Below are 15,035 nucleotides of genomic sequence, written 5' to 3' on the forward strand. Positions count from 1 at the left end.
AAAATTCACTCTGCAGCTTAGTCTAGAGTACATTGGCCTAAAATTGATTTTTAAGATTACAGAAACATATACTTCTGTTATCATACCACTACAATACTACAGTAAATGCAGTAAATCCAGAATTTGTTCAGGATTTTACATGAAGCGTCCAAGCATAGACAGGTATATCTACCCTTAGCATACCTTGTGAGTTGAAGCTGCAGGATTAGTTGCTGGTCTAGATAATGAAGAAGCTGATATCCCACTGTAGCTAGGTGTTCTGTGGTGACCTGAAAGGCCTGTGGGTCCAGTTTTTGTAACAGTTTTTGAACGGGGAAGAGAATTACTCGTGTGTGTTAACGGATCCTTCTTTTTTGGAACTGCTCCACTCTCTACAAAGAAAACCAATGTCACGAGAACATTTTTAGCAATCTTACTAACTAGCACTCCTATGTTCAGCATCAATTCCAACCTGAAGGTAACACTGTTTGTGCATGTAGTGTAGAATTAGAATATAGGTTCTATATGGAGGTTTACAATACTTTCGAGGAAGTACTAGCTGTAGCTTTCAGCTAAAGTAAGTTTTGAGGATTTTTGTTTTTTTAAAGAAAGGAGCTCTCAAAATCTACAGCTATCTTAGAAGTGCTGGAAAGTTGAATTCAAATCCTGTAATAAGGGAAGAACACCTTCTGTTACTTGAGAGGAACAGACAGAACACAGACCAAAAGATTATTTTCCCTAGAACTTCTGAAAATGATTATTATTATAAATACCCAAATTTCAATACACTAAATTCAAAGCAGACATTCACTAAGTGATGTTAGCAGGCCTGCTACATTGGACACTAGCTAACAATCTATCAAGCATCTTCCATGCATAGAAGCTTTACTAAGGCATTTTAGTTTGGGAAAACTAACAGTTATAACTAGAAGGAACTATCAGAAGCTTTTTACTTACAACTTTGTTTCAATTCAGAAATGTCAAAGGGTAAGTAAATTCTGAATGAATACCTCTGCAGCAGCTTACCTTCCTATTTTCAAGACTAGTCTTAAAACATTGTAACATTAAATTCAAACAACACTCAGCGTTCCATTCACACTTACTCCAATTCACCTCCATGTTGGAGCACCAAGGTCTCAGGTTTGGTGACTGATATAGTTTAACATAGTGGTCACAGGTGATAAAACTAAAAAGTGCCATTTTGATCAAGAGGAAATGAAGTAGGCAACACTTGATTTCTACATTCTCCATAAGGATCACATGGAGAAATACAGCTCATTTGTTCAGACCTGGCAAGTGTAAAGCATCAGGACACAGCCTAGAGGTAAGAGCACTCTTTAGTAAGCATACAGGTTGGTTACATTAATTAATGATTATAGTACAGCACCGGAGTGGTTTGTATGTTGTGCGAATACAGACCTGGAGACTGTATTTTACAGTATTGTTGGCTGACATGGAAGCTGTAAATAATGCCTTATTTTATATCCTTACAAAAAGGATTAAGGAGCCTTTTGATTAGGTAGAGAGCTAAAGCTTCAGAGTTAAGAAAGCTCAGACTGGAGTTCAGCTACAAGTTTTTTCAGTAAAATTTTAAAAATAGACAACTCAAACAATGGGCCAGAGAATGCTGATTTTTAAGCAGATTAAAACTTTTATGAAGCCTTTTTACTTTATGAAATTGTGGAATTTCATAAACACAAAAGTAGAAAGCGTCATCATTTGAAAAGTTGTGTTTAAAAATTCAAGAAGGAATACTTAAGTGAAACAGTATCACTAAATTTAGTATCTATATTTACTTTACTCTTTAGAAAGGTTAAAGAATTTCTACCATGTTTTAAGACTCCTTAAATGTTAAAAAAATCCTACAAATATGAGGAGCAAATTCTTACATAGCTTGCAGTTATCTATGTGATGACTAATTTGCCTAATAAGCTTCCAAAAAAATAGGTAGGCAGCCTTTCTTCAGTCACACAGCTACCCCTTTTAGGAAGTTACAGAAGTTCTGCAAGAGTCATCATAAACAGTGTAGATTTATCAACATGCAAAACACAAGGGAACTTGAAGAATACAAGCAACTGCATCATAGCTGTAAAATGTTTCTTGTAAGAAAGAGCCATCTGACTAAATCACTCAGATAATCAGAGCTGATTAGGTTTAAACATTTCTGCATAGTAATTCAGAAATGATAATGATAATAAAAAACTTCAAGTTAGGTTTACTTTGTAACTTCCAAAGTCAAAAAGTAGCATGTTAATCTATTAAAAAATCTAGCCATCCAACTACAAGGTTGGAATAAAAGGTTGGAATCAAAATACAACATTTAATTTTTATTTTTCAGCCTCAATTTTATGGTTGGCTTAAATACAAAATGGAAAGTCTTTAAAAACCAAAATATTTTTTCCAATTCCTTAGCCCTAAAATGGTGCTGAATTATCAGCCTTTTCCAAAATAATCTCTATCTACTAAGAAGGATGCACATACATACATTGCAATTTAGAGTATCATAAAAATACACAGGTAAGGAATACTTCAGGAAGCTGGAAGTATAGGGAGAATAGAATGGGAAAATAGAAAGGTTTAAAAAGCAAATTACAATTCAGTCTAGCTGAACCTCCAGGAATAAAGACCACTAAGTTCATGTATGCTCTGTGGTCAATCCTGATGAGTAGCACAGAAAGAGAAGTGCAAATAAATTACTCTTAAATGTAGTTGTTCAGTTTCAACTCAACAAGAAGACTTCACTGATTATACAAATTCTCAATGAAGAAGCAAACATTATAAAGAATTTGATCAAACTTAAAAATGAAAGTTTATCTAAAGTCCACCTATTTAAAGTATGAAAAAAAATCTTTTTAAAAACACAAATATGGTTCATTCAATTCAGAATGACAGTCCCTGCTGTTTCATTTCAACTTGTATCTTGCTGTAATAAATGCAAAACTCGCACATTTCTTATCTCTTTACATTTGTCATCTATGTAGCCCTAAGACTGAAAATTTGTCATGAGTTGTCAAAACTCACGTAATATCTCTAGCAGTCCTTTGCCAAGTGTCTCACTGTTTTATACAAAATGCTGAGGAAATGTCTAGCAGATGTGCTAATGTCAAAAGAGACCATGGTGTTTCAAATATATTCAAGACAATGAAGAATTCAGTAGTCTACCTCATATACTTCATGCTAGAAAACAGTAATATGGGCTTGGTCGTTTTGATTTTATTCTCTTAATTCTTGACTGGACTGATTTACTGCAAAGCTTCTAGTTAACACCACTGGAACATAAACAAAAAATAGCTAGCTATCTGGTCCTAAGAGCATCCCTGCAACTTTAATTTGGTACTTAAGCATATACACATCACAAACAGATTACGATTAAGCAGACAGTAAAATTCTGCCTGAGGTTTTCTATTGGTTACATTATGATAAGTTACAGACATAGGTGCCTGTTTCTAGATTCCATTACAGAAAGAAGTGTTAAAAGCACTGTCTTTAAATACAGTTAAATATCACGAAAATGAAATAAGGAAGGTAGAAGAAGGAAGGTTTCATCAACCTGAAGAGAAATTTGATGAGCCTAAGCATCTAGGAATAACGAAACAAATCAGGGAAACAATTCCTTACTCACATGCATTTTAACTATGCAGCTCTAGCAGCATCCATTGTATTCCTAAAAACAAAGTGATTATCTTTTGGGTTGTGCACTGAAAACTGAGTATGACCGATCTTAGAGTTTATGCTGTTTTATAACTTCTTAAACATCAATAAATAAATAAATAAATAAAATTAGCAGTAGAAGTTCCAGTGCTGCGGAAGAGTTTCCAGGCTTTATTGTCAAAACCTAAAAATCAGCAGTGCATATTGTTTAGAAATTCCTCACATATGCCTACTGATAACAGATATAAATAATTCTTAGTCATTTTGTATGCAGTATGTGGACCCAAAACTGAGGGGATTTCAGTTTAGAAATGTCAAAGCAGTTTTATTAAAAAAAAAAAAAAAAACAACAACAAACTTTAAATTGCTTAGCTATACATTTCCTGTAAATATCACATAATAAATTACATCCATCAATTGCAAGACCAATAGTTATTCAGGATCAACATTCATTATAGCTCCAAATTAATAATTCCTTCAAAGGTTATATTCAGATTACTTGAATGAACTGAGTGGAATATAAGTCCTTTCTATTATAGAAAGTTTTAGAAACTAACAAGAGGCTGTTCCGCATTTTGCATGAAAAGCATAGCTACACAGATCAGAGACATCGTTTTCCTTTCTGAACAGACAGAGCCACATGAGTAAAACATCTACTGTTGTCAAACTATGGTGTTTGACAGCATAATGTGGTAGTAATATCATCCATTTTATGGATGATATTACTACTTATTCTTTCCATTCGGAAAATGCCAAAGAAGAGGGGGAGAGGGTGAAGAGGGGAAAGAAGACATATACCAGCACATCTCCGGATTAATAGTCAAATGTTTGCAAACAGATATTCTTATCATTAGAGACATGCCAAATCTTTCCAAGTGCAAACTGAGCTAAAAAAATGATATAGTACTAATGTGTAAGCAAATGCAAATAAGGCTTTCTCTGATTGCGTATTATGCCGAGATTTAATGCTGAAGGTAAAATGATATAATTGAACTACTGTAATACTACCATTACTGTGTGCCCAGTAAAAATTAAATTTATAAAAACCTACAAACTTTAGCAAACTGGCAAAAAAATATCATTTTCTTTCTCATCTATTAAAAATAGATCCACACAATGCAAAGGGGAATATGCACATATGAAAATAAAATCCGGAAAGTTGCTTTGCATCTAATCTAAAACAATTTTGAGGAAAACAGTGACAGATATTAAAAAAATAATATTCCCCAAAATAAAGTCAAGAAAGAAAATGAACATCAGCTTTGGGAAGCCAAAGCTATGAGAAAGCAACACCCCGTTAAGAAATTCACATGACAGTTAATATATTGACTCTCCTGATAATATCAAGGATCTCACAGCTGCAGAGTCAATATTTCAGGTAAACCTCTGACTTCCAGAAGTTGTTATGAATCTGAAATTTACCTTCTGATGGAAGAATTGGAGTAAACTTCTTACAGTCTTGTCCGAAGTGACCAGAAGTTTGTTACTTAACTATTTTTGATTGCCTGCTCTTTAATCTCTCTGCCTCTTTTCAGGCTCCACCAAGGTGGGTAAGGAAAAGTTCCTTTATTAGGAACTGCACTACCCCAGGAGGGCCCCACATCACATAACTGCCACAACTCCTAATTTCTCCAACTCCTCCAGGGGCAGACTTGGAGCAGGGGAAAGAATCTTCTCAAAAAGCAAGAGACAGATTGTCAGCTTAACGCATCCCCAGATGATGGCCTCTTGCAGCTATGTCTTCACTCCTTCCTCCACAGTTCTGAAGTGGTTCAGTCATCTATCTTCTATAAAACACCAGGAATATGACTCTACAGGGGTAAATTCACCAGTACCACGTTCCAAAAGTTTACCAGCAACGATCACTTCTGCTGCAGGAATTTCTACAAATAAAAACACCTACCACAATGGTAATACCTTTCTTTATTTCCAGTAGACACCAATAGATACTCTTTTTATGCTTTGCTATTGACAGATTTAATTAACTAAAGTTACTGATAGATTTAAGAGGAACAAAAGTTCCACCTAACCTTTGCCTGTATCATCCATTTCCAAGAAGAGATGGGAAGAAAACAGTACAAATAAAGCCAGGAGAGAAGGGTTTAAAGGAAAAGCTGTTCATACTGAATCAAATGGAGCACCTTATCCACTTTTGTGAATGTGTGTACTCATTCAATCTTCAGTTAGCCAACTAGGTGAAAATACAGGAGTTGCACTGGCTCATTCTAAAGCAAGTTTCTAAGCAGTCTGAACTTTATCTTCAATAGCCATTTTAGCTACAAATGCAAACTAAACTTTACTAGTAATGATTAAAGTGCCTAACAAAACATTGCCTCACTAGTTTAACTTGCCATCTATCAGAAAGGAGAAAGATACCTTCAGAACTAGAAATGAAGCTGAAAAATCAAAGGCATGTAGTTTACACTAAGTTTCAAGTTTAGTTACTCTAAAAAACTGAACACTGTTCTTTACTGAGCAGCTTTGTGAACTCCACTGCTTCTTAACTCTCAAAAGTACTTAGTATAATTAGAATCAATTGTATGAATTAGCAGCTGAGATCACAGCTGTGCCAAGAGCTTACTGCTACTTTAAAACATTCCTTGAAGATGATTCAAACTTCACAGTAATAATTTTACTCTTATGTACAGATAAACAATAAGCTTACTTCTTACATTTCAATATTCTCGATATAGGCTCTTGGGAGAGGATAAAAACATTCTTGCTTCTTGTCCAAAAAAGATTGTTTCCCCCTTTGTTTTAATTGTGTATCTTTTTTCAGAGTTAAAAGAAAAAAGAAATGTAAAGCAACTTAATGCAAGTGCATATTCACTCTCACAACGTTGGAAAGGAAGAACCATTTATGTAGGCGTAATAGAAAACCTGTTACTAAGAGTAAAGGTAACTTGCTGGTGCCTTTGATTTTTGACATTGCTAAAACAATTATAATTTAATTCCTTTAAGAACATAACATGAGAAGCATTTGCTAAAATACTGTCTTAGTAAATAGCTTTGGATTCCAATATATGATTTAATAAGGAACAAGGAGAGTTGTTTTAAGATTGAAACGCATGCTACAAAATAAAACAATGTTACCAAAGCCACAGAAAAGATGGAATGTATTTTATATAAAGTCTTTAAAAACAGAAAGATGAAATAAAATATGAGTTTTCTTAAAAAAAAAAAGAGAGTTTCTGGGGTCAGAACACAGCATTGCATACTTTTCCTTGTAATAGACCAGAAACTGAAAGACATCCCCTTAATAGTTAGGCACTGGTGAAACCAAACCCACCTGACTGGAGATGTCCATTGCGGCATGCCAGGTTAGTACTGTCATTATAGACCTCCATTTGCGGCTTGGAAATTTGCAAAACTGCCTGCAGCTTCTCTATGCAGTAGACAGAAGGGGGGAGGGAAAAGGACAAATAAACAAATAAAAAACAAAAATGAACCAAGAAAGTTTATGTACCTTTAACACTCAAAAGTCTACTTTGGCTTTAATCTACATGATATAGGGTTAAAGATAAAAGGAATATTTCTATCTAATCTACATCTTTAAGAAACTTATAAGAAAATTCTACAAGTATATACATGACTAAACAGCTTTAAAGCTAGCCATTTATGACAGTTAGTTAAAACAATTTTTCCAGGCTCGTGATTGCAGTTATTTCCTAAAAGCAATGGACAAGATTAATTCAGTGCAATTAGAAGGTTTGTGTATATAATTCATATCTCAAAGTCCTCCATGAGGTGTAACTTTTGACCAACAGCAGGTATTTTACAAACACCTCATCTACTCAAGCAAGACCTCACTTAGACATTAGTGAGATGTCTTTCAAAAAAAAATCAATATTTCTAAATACTATTTCCTAGAAAGTAAGTCTACAAAATTGTCATGCAAACTGTGTTCTCTAAAAGATTAACTTGGTAGCATCTCAATACAAAATTTATAAGATTAAAAATGAAGGAGAAAGAAATCAACTTTAAGAAGTTATGTTAAACTAGCAAAAACACAAATCAGAGAGAAGTAAGGCCTCAAACCATTAAAAAAAAAAAAAAAGAATTAAGTCTCAGAATTCTTCATTCTCTACTGTTCATAGTAGTTAAAAACCTCTAGGCCTCACTTTTGAGGCCCTTTACAACCTCTCCCATATTCATTTTCCTCCCACCCCCTCCAATATAAATCTACCTTTTCTAAGGAAGTAAGCTGTATGTTGTCACACTTGCCTCAATTTTTTTAATAACAGTAACCAAGAAGCTGCAGGGGAACAGGTGACCAAGTAGAGGAGAGACCATCTCTGGCAACATAAAAGCACATACTGCAAGAAAAGCTTAATTCTCTTTAAAATCTAGATAAGTCCACATATACCTCGACTTAAGCAAAGAGCACCATTCAGAGCTTACAGATCAGACAACCATTAAGCTTAAAATACTTCATTAGTTCCATTTATTTAGCATGTTACAATTCTTTTTCTCATCTTCCTGCTTCATTTCTTTCCTCCATCTGCTCTTGAACACTCATAGCTTAGCTTCCCCCAAAAGTGTTTTCACACCTTGTGCTTTAAATGATGATTTAATAATGTCCAAATTGAACTAGATGCAGTTTAGAGTGAAAACTAACTAGGCAAGCATGACAATCTGAAGTTCAATTAGCATGTGTGCACCCTAGACTATCTTAGTTTTAAACTGAACACAATAAAATTAAAAATCGGACTCACGCAAGAGTAGTCTGCGAACAAGCACTAGTTCTGCAACTTTATGTTTAAGAAAAGTCCCGTTAGTATGACCGCCCATAAGAATAACACTAAAGCACTGCTGCAGGTGGTGGCAGAACATTCCAGTCCCTGCCCAGTGTATGCAGCTTGAAAGGAAACTACACAGAGAAGCTCGGAAAGCAAAATGAATATTCAAAGACTTGATAAAACACTACATAATCTGTTAAATTTTGGATAGCCTTTCTGAATTTTACAAAAAACTCTAGTGTCATCAGTAAATAGGCTTGGGTGGAATTCTAGAAATGCTATTTGCTTCAATACTACAGATTGAGTCTAAGGTTTTACCAAAATGATCAATTCTTATAATTCCATGACAGTTCCACATACTCAGGACCTCCAAAACTGCAGAGAAATCCATAGATCTGTGTAATGCAACTGTTGTCCAGTTTCAATTTACAATGTCCTCCCATCATGTTACATATTAACATGCCATTGTAATATGGCACATAAAATTACATAATGCAAATACACCACTTTTCTTAAGAAGTGTAACTGTACAGTCCTTTGAGCTAAAGAAAATAAATGTATTAAATACTATCCCAGGGAATTAACAGGACATCCTATCTCCTTCTATTTAAATGCTTTCATCCTACATCTCCAGGAAAAAAAAATACAGACTCTCATTCCTTTTTTCTCCATGATGATACAACATTAACATAAATCTTACAGAAGCTGCAATTACTGCCACAGTTCACTGAAATTTTAACTTCGCCACCAACCTATTGAATAAACACCATGGTAGCTGTCTGCTCATTTAGGTAATACTAGATTTGACTAGAAGGTAACTTGACTTAAAAAAAGTTACCTCTGAACACAAACCTGAAGCAGAACACCACCACCTCCAAGAAAATAAGAGAATTCCAATGTGTGTCCACTGAATCCCCATGCCCCAGCCTAGGCAGAATCATTACCAAAGAGGATACTGGTGAGAGATACTTGAATTGTGTGCATGTAAGCCTCTTTCAACCAAAATACTGAAGCTACATGTAGGAATGGAAAGGCACTTGTGCTGACAAAAAAAAATCTACCCACCTACAGAAAGTGCCTGTGAAATGGGAAAACTCAGATTGTAATAGAACCTACATAGTATTAGAACAAAAAAGCATTGCACTGGACATTGCTTGAGGTTTTATGTTTTGACTGTATTAAAAAAAAAAAAAAAGGAAAAAAAAAAGAAAAAGGATCTCCTGTGATTCTAAATACCCCAAATACGATGGTTCTCACATGAGTGATCAATTATCCATGCCATCACTGCAGAGATCAGGTGTATAAAGACCACCAGAGCAAGATTTATCCCCTCATCTGAATAACTGTGCACAGCTAACACTCCCTAAATCTCAGGACATCCATCCCTTACCAAAATAGGGGCATTGCCAATTCAGAATAGCAGAATTTCAAAACGCCTGGACAGCTAGCATAACTCAGTATTGTCACTGGACTGCCAAAATGATCAAGTCAGCTTGAGGTGCTCTGAAGCATATCTGGAATAACTTCAGCTTCCAAGTAATGTCACAGTATACCTTTAAATAGAATACAATACAGCAATTTAGACTCAAGATGAAAACAGGGATCAAAATAGCAAAGTCAATATTCAAGGTAAGTAGCTGTATCTTCCTGGTCAAAAATTAAAAGGCAACACCTCCAAGTGCTCAGTACTTTTAAGGAATAGTTATAATTCATGCAATTTAATTTTCATTTTCTACTTATTACCAACGTTACTTGCTTGACTGGATGGAATTTCAGTTAGGCAATCTGCAGTCATGTATTAGCCTAACAAACAGGATGAAGTATTAGATATTATTACCTATTTTAAGTCCATTTTATCTCACAATGAATGACTTACCTATTTTCCCTTAGAAATGGGGAAATACCACAGGGTAATAAGAACACTTCTTCTCTCTCCAAAACCTTATTCCTTGACATCAAGAGTTGGATTCAGAGGCAAACTATTTTAAAAATTTGCAGCCACTTCAAAAGCCTCAGATTTAGTTGATCTAGAAAAGTATCTATATGCCACTTAAACTCCAACTATCTCTGTTACTACAGGTCGCAAGTTAAGAGCCATCTTTAAAATCGCAGAACATGCAATACAACTCTGAATTACCTAAAATTTCCAAAGGATCTGTATAAAATGACATGTGAAGTAACAAAAAAGGTGCTTTAAATGGTTTAAAGTGGGCTGTATGGTTTAACAAACATTGCTCAAATAGATTCGTAACAATTCAAGCTTGCAGGGATTAAGTCAATTTAACATTTCTCTGAAGAACCTCATTATCTTTCATAAAGAGAAAATATGTATTTCACTTGCTCCTTCCTATCCTGATTTTGCTCTCAATTACATCATTTGAGGCAGATTCTTACTGGTAAGTTGAACAAAAACCTAGAATAAAGGTTATAGAATAACCTGTATTCTGAAGTATTAAATTCACATAATTTCTAATGTCACTTCAATTACTTCAAAGTAATTGAATGATCACGCATTACAGTATTAAAGTGGAATGTACTAGCTTGATTTCAACTTTAGTGCTTCTGCAGTTTTCACCCTTTTTATCTTCTCAATCAGTACATAGCAGGTAAACAACTCATCCACAAGTGCTACTACAGCGAGATAAAGGTGAAGCACTACCCACAAAATTACTATAGACATTGCTACTACAAGGCCTTTAGAGACCAGTAACATTGAAAAAAAAATCCTAGTTACTTGTTATAATTAGAAGGTCAACAACAGGCCATATCTTGTCAATGACAGCATGTAATCACTTTCGTTCTTCAGTTTAGATACCCTCTAGGAGTCAGCCCAGACCACAGCAAGCAGAAAAATATCTTCTCTCAAAATACTGAGATTCTACCACAAAAAAGCTATACTAAAAGATAGAGGCTGGAAGCCTGTTCCACCCCACGTTCCCTTCACATGCTAACAAAAATAGCTAAGGACATGAAGAACTTCAGGAAAACCAAAGGGATTCACTTTCTCACAGCCATCATAACTTCCCTGTCAATCACTGATTAAGACCTAAGAATCACTAGGCATAGCAGGGGAAATAAATGTTAGTTTTCCTGACTGCTTTATACGATCCTAGGGTGAACTTAGTAGCACTCTAAACACAATGCAAGATTGAAGCAGCACATACAGAAGTCAAAATAAAACAAAGCAAGCAAACAAAAAGCCACCTCAAAAAGCCCACAGCTTTGTGTCGTGCATTCTAACCTGAGAACTTTAGAACTGTTTCCAGCTCAGTCATCAAAGTGGACACAGGGATATTTATTGCTCTTTAGGGGAGAACCAACACATGTACTTGGAGTTTATCATGCCCAGTAAAATGCCTTCCCCAAGTTCCCTGTTTTAAGGGCATTAAGAACTCAGATAAAAAAAATAATTTTGATAGAGTTAAAACTATACAACATTACGCTTCTGAAAAGAAGTCATCTTACCTGCTAGTCTTAAAATAGAACATGACTAGATAAAGACTGCAAGAATTCAGATTTCACAATCTTATGGTCTACATAATGTTGAGCAACTGTTGCAATACATGCCAATAACCAAGAAATTTGTTAGCAGAATTAACAGTAAATAATTACACTTATAATAGGCACACTTATGATGCATTGCTGATAGTTAACACTTAAGTTGTACTAAAATTAACACAGAAATTCTAAATTAATTCCAACATAGACCAGGCTACCTCAGTTTGCTAAGTCAAGCATGCTACAATATACAGACTTCACAGTTACTTTTACAACAACTTTTTCAAGACATAGGGAAGTGAATCATGAAATTCTGGCTTCAAAAGCCAACAGCAACATTGAAAAATATTACACACTGCTATAACCAAACTTAATAGACCCTACACAGACAGCGATTCCTTCCCTTTGAAAACTGCAAAGTAATATTTTGAAAGAATGTATTACGTGAAGTTGTGCAAATAATGACAAACTTTCCAAAGTCATGAATAGTAACTGGTACCTAAAAGCTGCAAGCGATCCTTGGCCATTGCCAAATTTGTCATCATTTTAGACTGCAGACGTCGAGCCCGTTCACACTGATCACCTTACAAAGAAAAATCAATATTAAATCAGAATTTGGCAAATTAAAATTTCAGAGTGCTAGAATACCATCATCCAGCCTTCCCTCCTCTTCCTCCCACCCCTTATCTACCCTCATCACCAAGGAACTTCATTGCAAAAAAAAAATCCTAAGGCTTTCTATTTAATCAAGATTATGAAATTAGCTGTCACTATTTGCTTTAAAACATTGACTGTATAGACCAAGCAATTTGAGCAATGCATTGTTTTGCATATCCTCCAACATCTCCTGCTAGCCTAATACCTACTCTTTTTTCTTTTTTTTTGCATTTTTGTAAACAGTTGTCAAGTAAGAGAGACTTTTTAAAAGCTTGAAAAGTGAGTGAGAGGCAAGTACAGTTCAGAAAATTTACTTCAGCAAAATTAATAGATTTAAATTCAGTTGACTGTGTCCCTTTACATTTCAAAACATGTGGAATTATAGACAGTAATATTACTTCCTACAAACAATGTCTGTGCAAGTCAAACTTTTTTTTAAAAATATGCTCATTCAGACAGGCTGTTGTTATAGAAGTAACATGTCAATATATACTATCCATAAAATTTTCAAAACATAGTAGAGAAACAAAATATCAACCTGGAAAAGAAGTTCCAGATGTAAGGTTTGGGGGATTTTTATTTTTATTTTTTTGTAAAAATGTTTTGAGGACAGAGATTCTCTGTAACCCCTTCACTACAAAAATTTCTCCACAGTACGTATCTGCTTCTACACTAGAGCTTAAAATGCTTCCCTATAAAATAGGCAGCTTTTTTCTTTTGTTGGAAGTATTCATATATTTTGGTATAAGCTATTCTGAAACAATACTAGATGACTCCAAAAGTTTTTGTTTGTTTGTTCATACTGAAGGGTATACAAAATTCTGCAGCCTCAAGGACACAAACTAATCCATGACTCAACTTTAGCAAATCAAACTGGAACTTGCATCATGGGAATGCCAAAATACTAAGAAGTTAGCTAGCTTACTGAGAAACTTTCACAAACCGCTTATGATTTTGGAGAGCCTGAAAATATTTGAAGCAAGACTTGTAAATGCTACCACTTTCAACATTAAAGTAGAACAAAGAAATGGACCAGTGCCTACCTACAGCTCAAACAAGAATAAGAACCACACCACATATTCAGGACTACTGATTCCTCACTTCAAGAAAGCCATAAACCAGTATCGATCAATACGGTAAATCTTTTCCACAACACTCAAAACTGGCTTACCTTGACCAATAACTACGACAGCTATTCCTTTTTCCAGTTCTTCAATTCCCTTCTTATACCATTCAACAGCTTGTTCCTTTTGTCCTGCTTAAAAAGGAAGTGAACCCATTATTTTCTGTAATGAATTAATGTTTAGGAATGGTTCCATATAACACCGCATACAACAAGTAAGAGGATGGAACATATATTTGCACAAAACTATGATTTAAAGAAACACTTAAAGGGACACTGTCAACTTAATTTCTACTCAGTTTCAAATAAGCTCTTCCATGAAAAATAACTATTACACCAGCCTCAAATCACTTTTGCCTGTTTTAAGAATACTTCTCCAACCACCCTGAAGAGATCACTTCCCTTAGAAAGCTCTAAACTACACAGATTCTCAGTAGAAAAATGGAAATCAACCATTTTTCTTTTAGCATACCAAATCAAAATATTCCTCTGAATCTTCCAATAACATCCAATACTGATGTAACACTAGGAACATGGCAATTCAAGAAGAAAAGCAATGTGTCTAAGATGCTGCATGAGTGCAATGAGAGACATCTTTTCCTCTAACAATCAACTTTTGCAGTGTTCCATCTTTAGCTAACTTCTGTATGGTATCAGCTTGTTTTTCATAGGTATATTTCCCTGATTGTTCATCATATCATGACTCTTCAGTATTGCAGATGTATGTCAGCCTTTGCAGGAAGCACAATGCATGCAGAATGGAGAGTACACCACAATGCAAAACTTCATAAATGGACATTACAGCAAATAAAACAATGGACATACCCATACCTACTCTAGACTGTGTGATACCACGTTAGCAAATTAAAGATATGGGAAGATACTTAGATCTACGTCATCTCTCTCCCCTTCTGTAGATACTCTGCATCCAGAAGATACTTCATTGCACATTGAAATATACTTTCAAAAAAATTAGGTATATTACACTAAGAATCCCCTTCCACAGAGGAATATAGAGCAACAGGTATTCTAATTTAAACTGGCAAGCACTAACAAGCTACTATTGCTAAAAGATGCTCAGAACAAGATCTTCAGCTATTGTCAGCCTAGTTTCAGATGAGCAAGTTCCACAAAACTATTTGTAAGTGCCAGTTATGAGCAACTGTTTCTTCTGCATTCAAACCTGTTTGTTAAGGACAACACTATATAAATGAAATAATGGAAGCTGAGCAACTTTGATCGTCCCCATAGCCTTCTTTTTCTTTAAACTTCACCTCGTCCCTGTCACCTACAGAAACAATTTCAACTTCAGTGCAAGTCTAATACTGCTTACAGCTATTACAAATCAAATTAAAAATGATTCAAGTCAGCTTTGCCTATAGAATTAT

General features: G+C 34.9%; 1 protein-coding gene across 5 annotated transcripts in view; it reads right to left on the reverse strand.

The window, feature by feature from the left end:
* SPAST (spastin) overlaps positions 1 to 15,035 on the reverse strand; it is a 37,397-nt gene that overhangs the window by 19,823 nt on the left and 2,539 nt on the right. Inside the window, exons 2-5 of one of the 5 annotated variants that reach the window (XM_062572102.1) lie at positions 13,696 to 13,779; positions 12,367 to 12,450; positions 6,920 to 7,015; positions 184 to 371 (exon numbers count right to left, since the gene is read on the reverse strand). In XM_062572102.1, the coding sequence (XP_062428086.1) occupies positions 184 to 371; positions 6,920 to 7,015; positions 12,367 to 12,450; positions 13,696 to 13,779 (452 nt within the window). Of the gene's footprint in view, positions 1 to 183; positions 372 to 6,919; positions 7,016 to 12,366; positions 12,451 to 13,695; positions 13,783 to 15,035 lie in introns of all 5 variants that reach the window. The other 4 variants (XM_062572101.1, XM_062572104.1, XM_062572103.1 and 1 more) reach the window with 4 other exon arrangements.

This window comes from Rhea pennata, chromosome 3 (assembly GCF_028389875.1).
Source record: "Rhea pennata isolate bPtePen1 chromosome 3, bPtePen1.pri, whole genome shotgun sequence".
Classification (NCBI taxonomy): domain Eukaryota; kingdom Metazoa; phylum Chordata; class Aves; order Rheiformes; family Rheidae; genus Rhea; species Rhea pennata.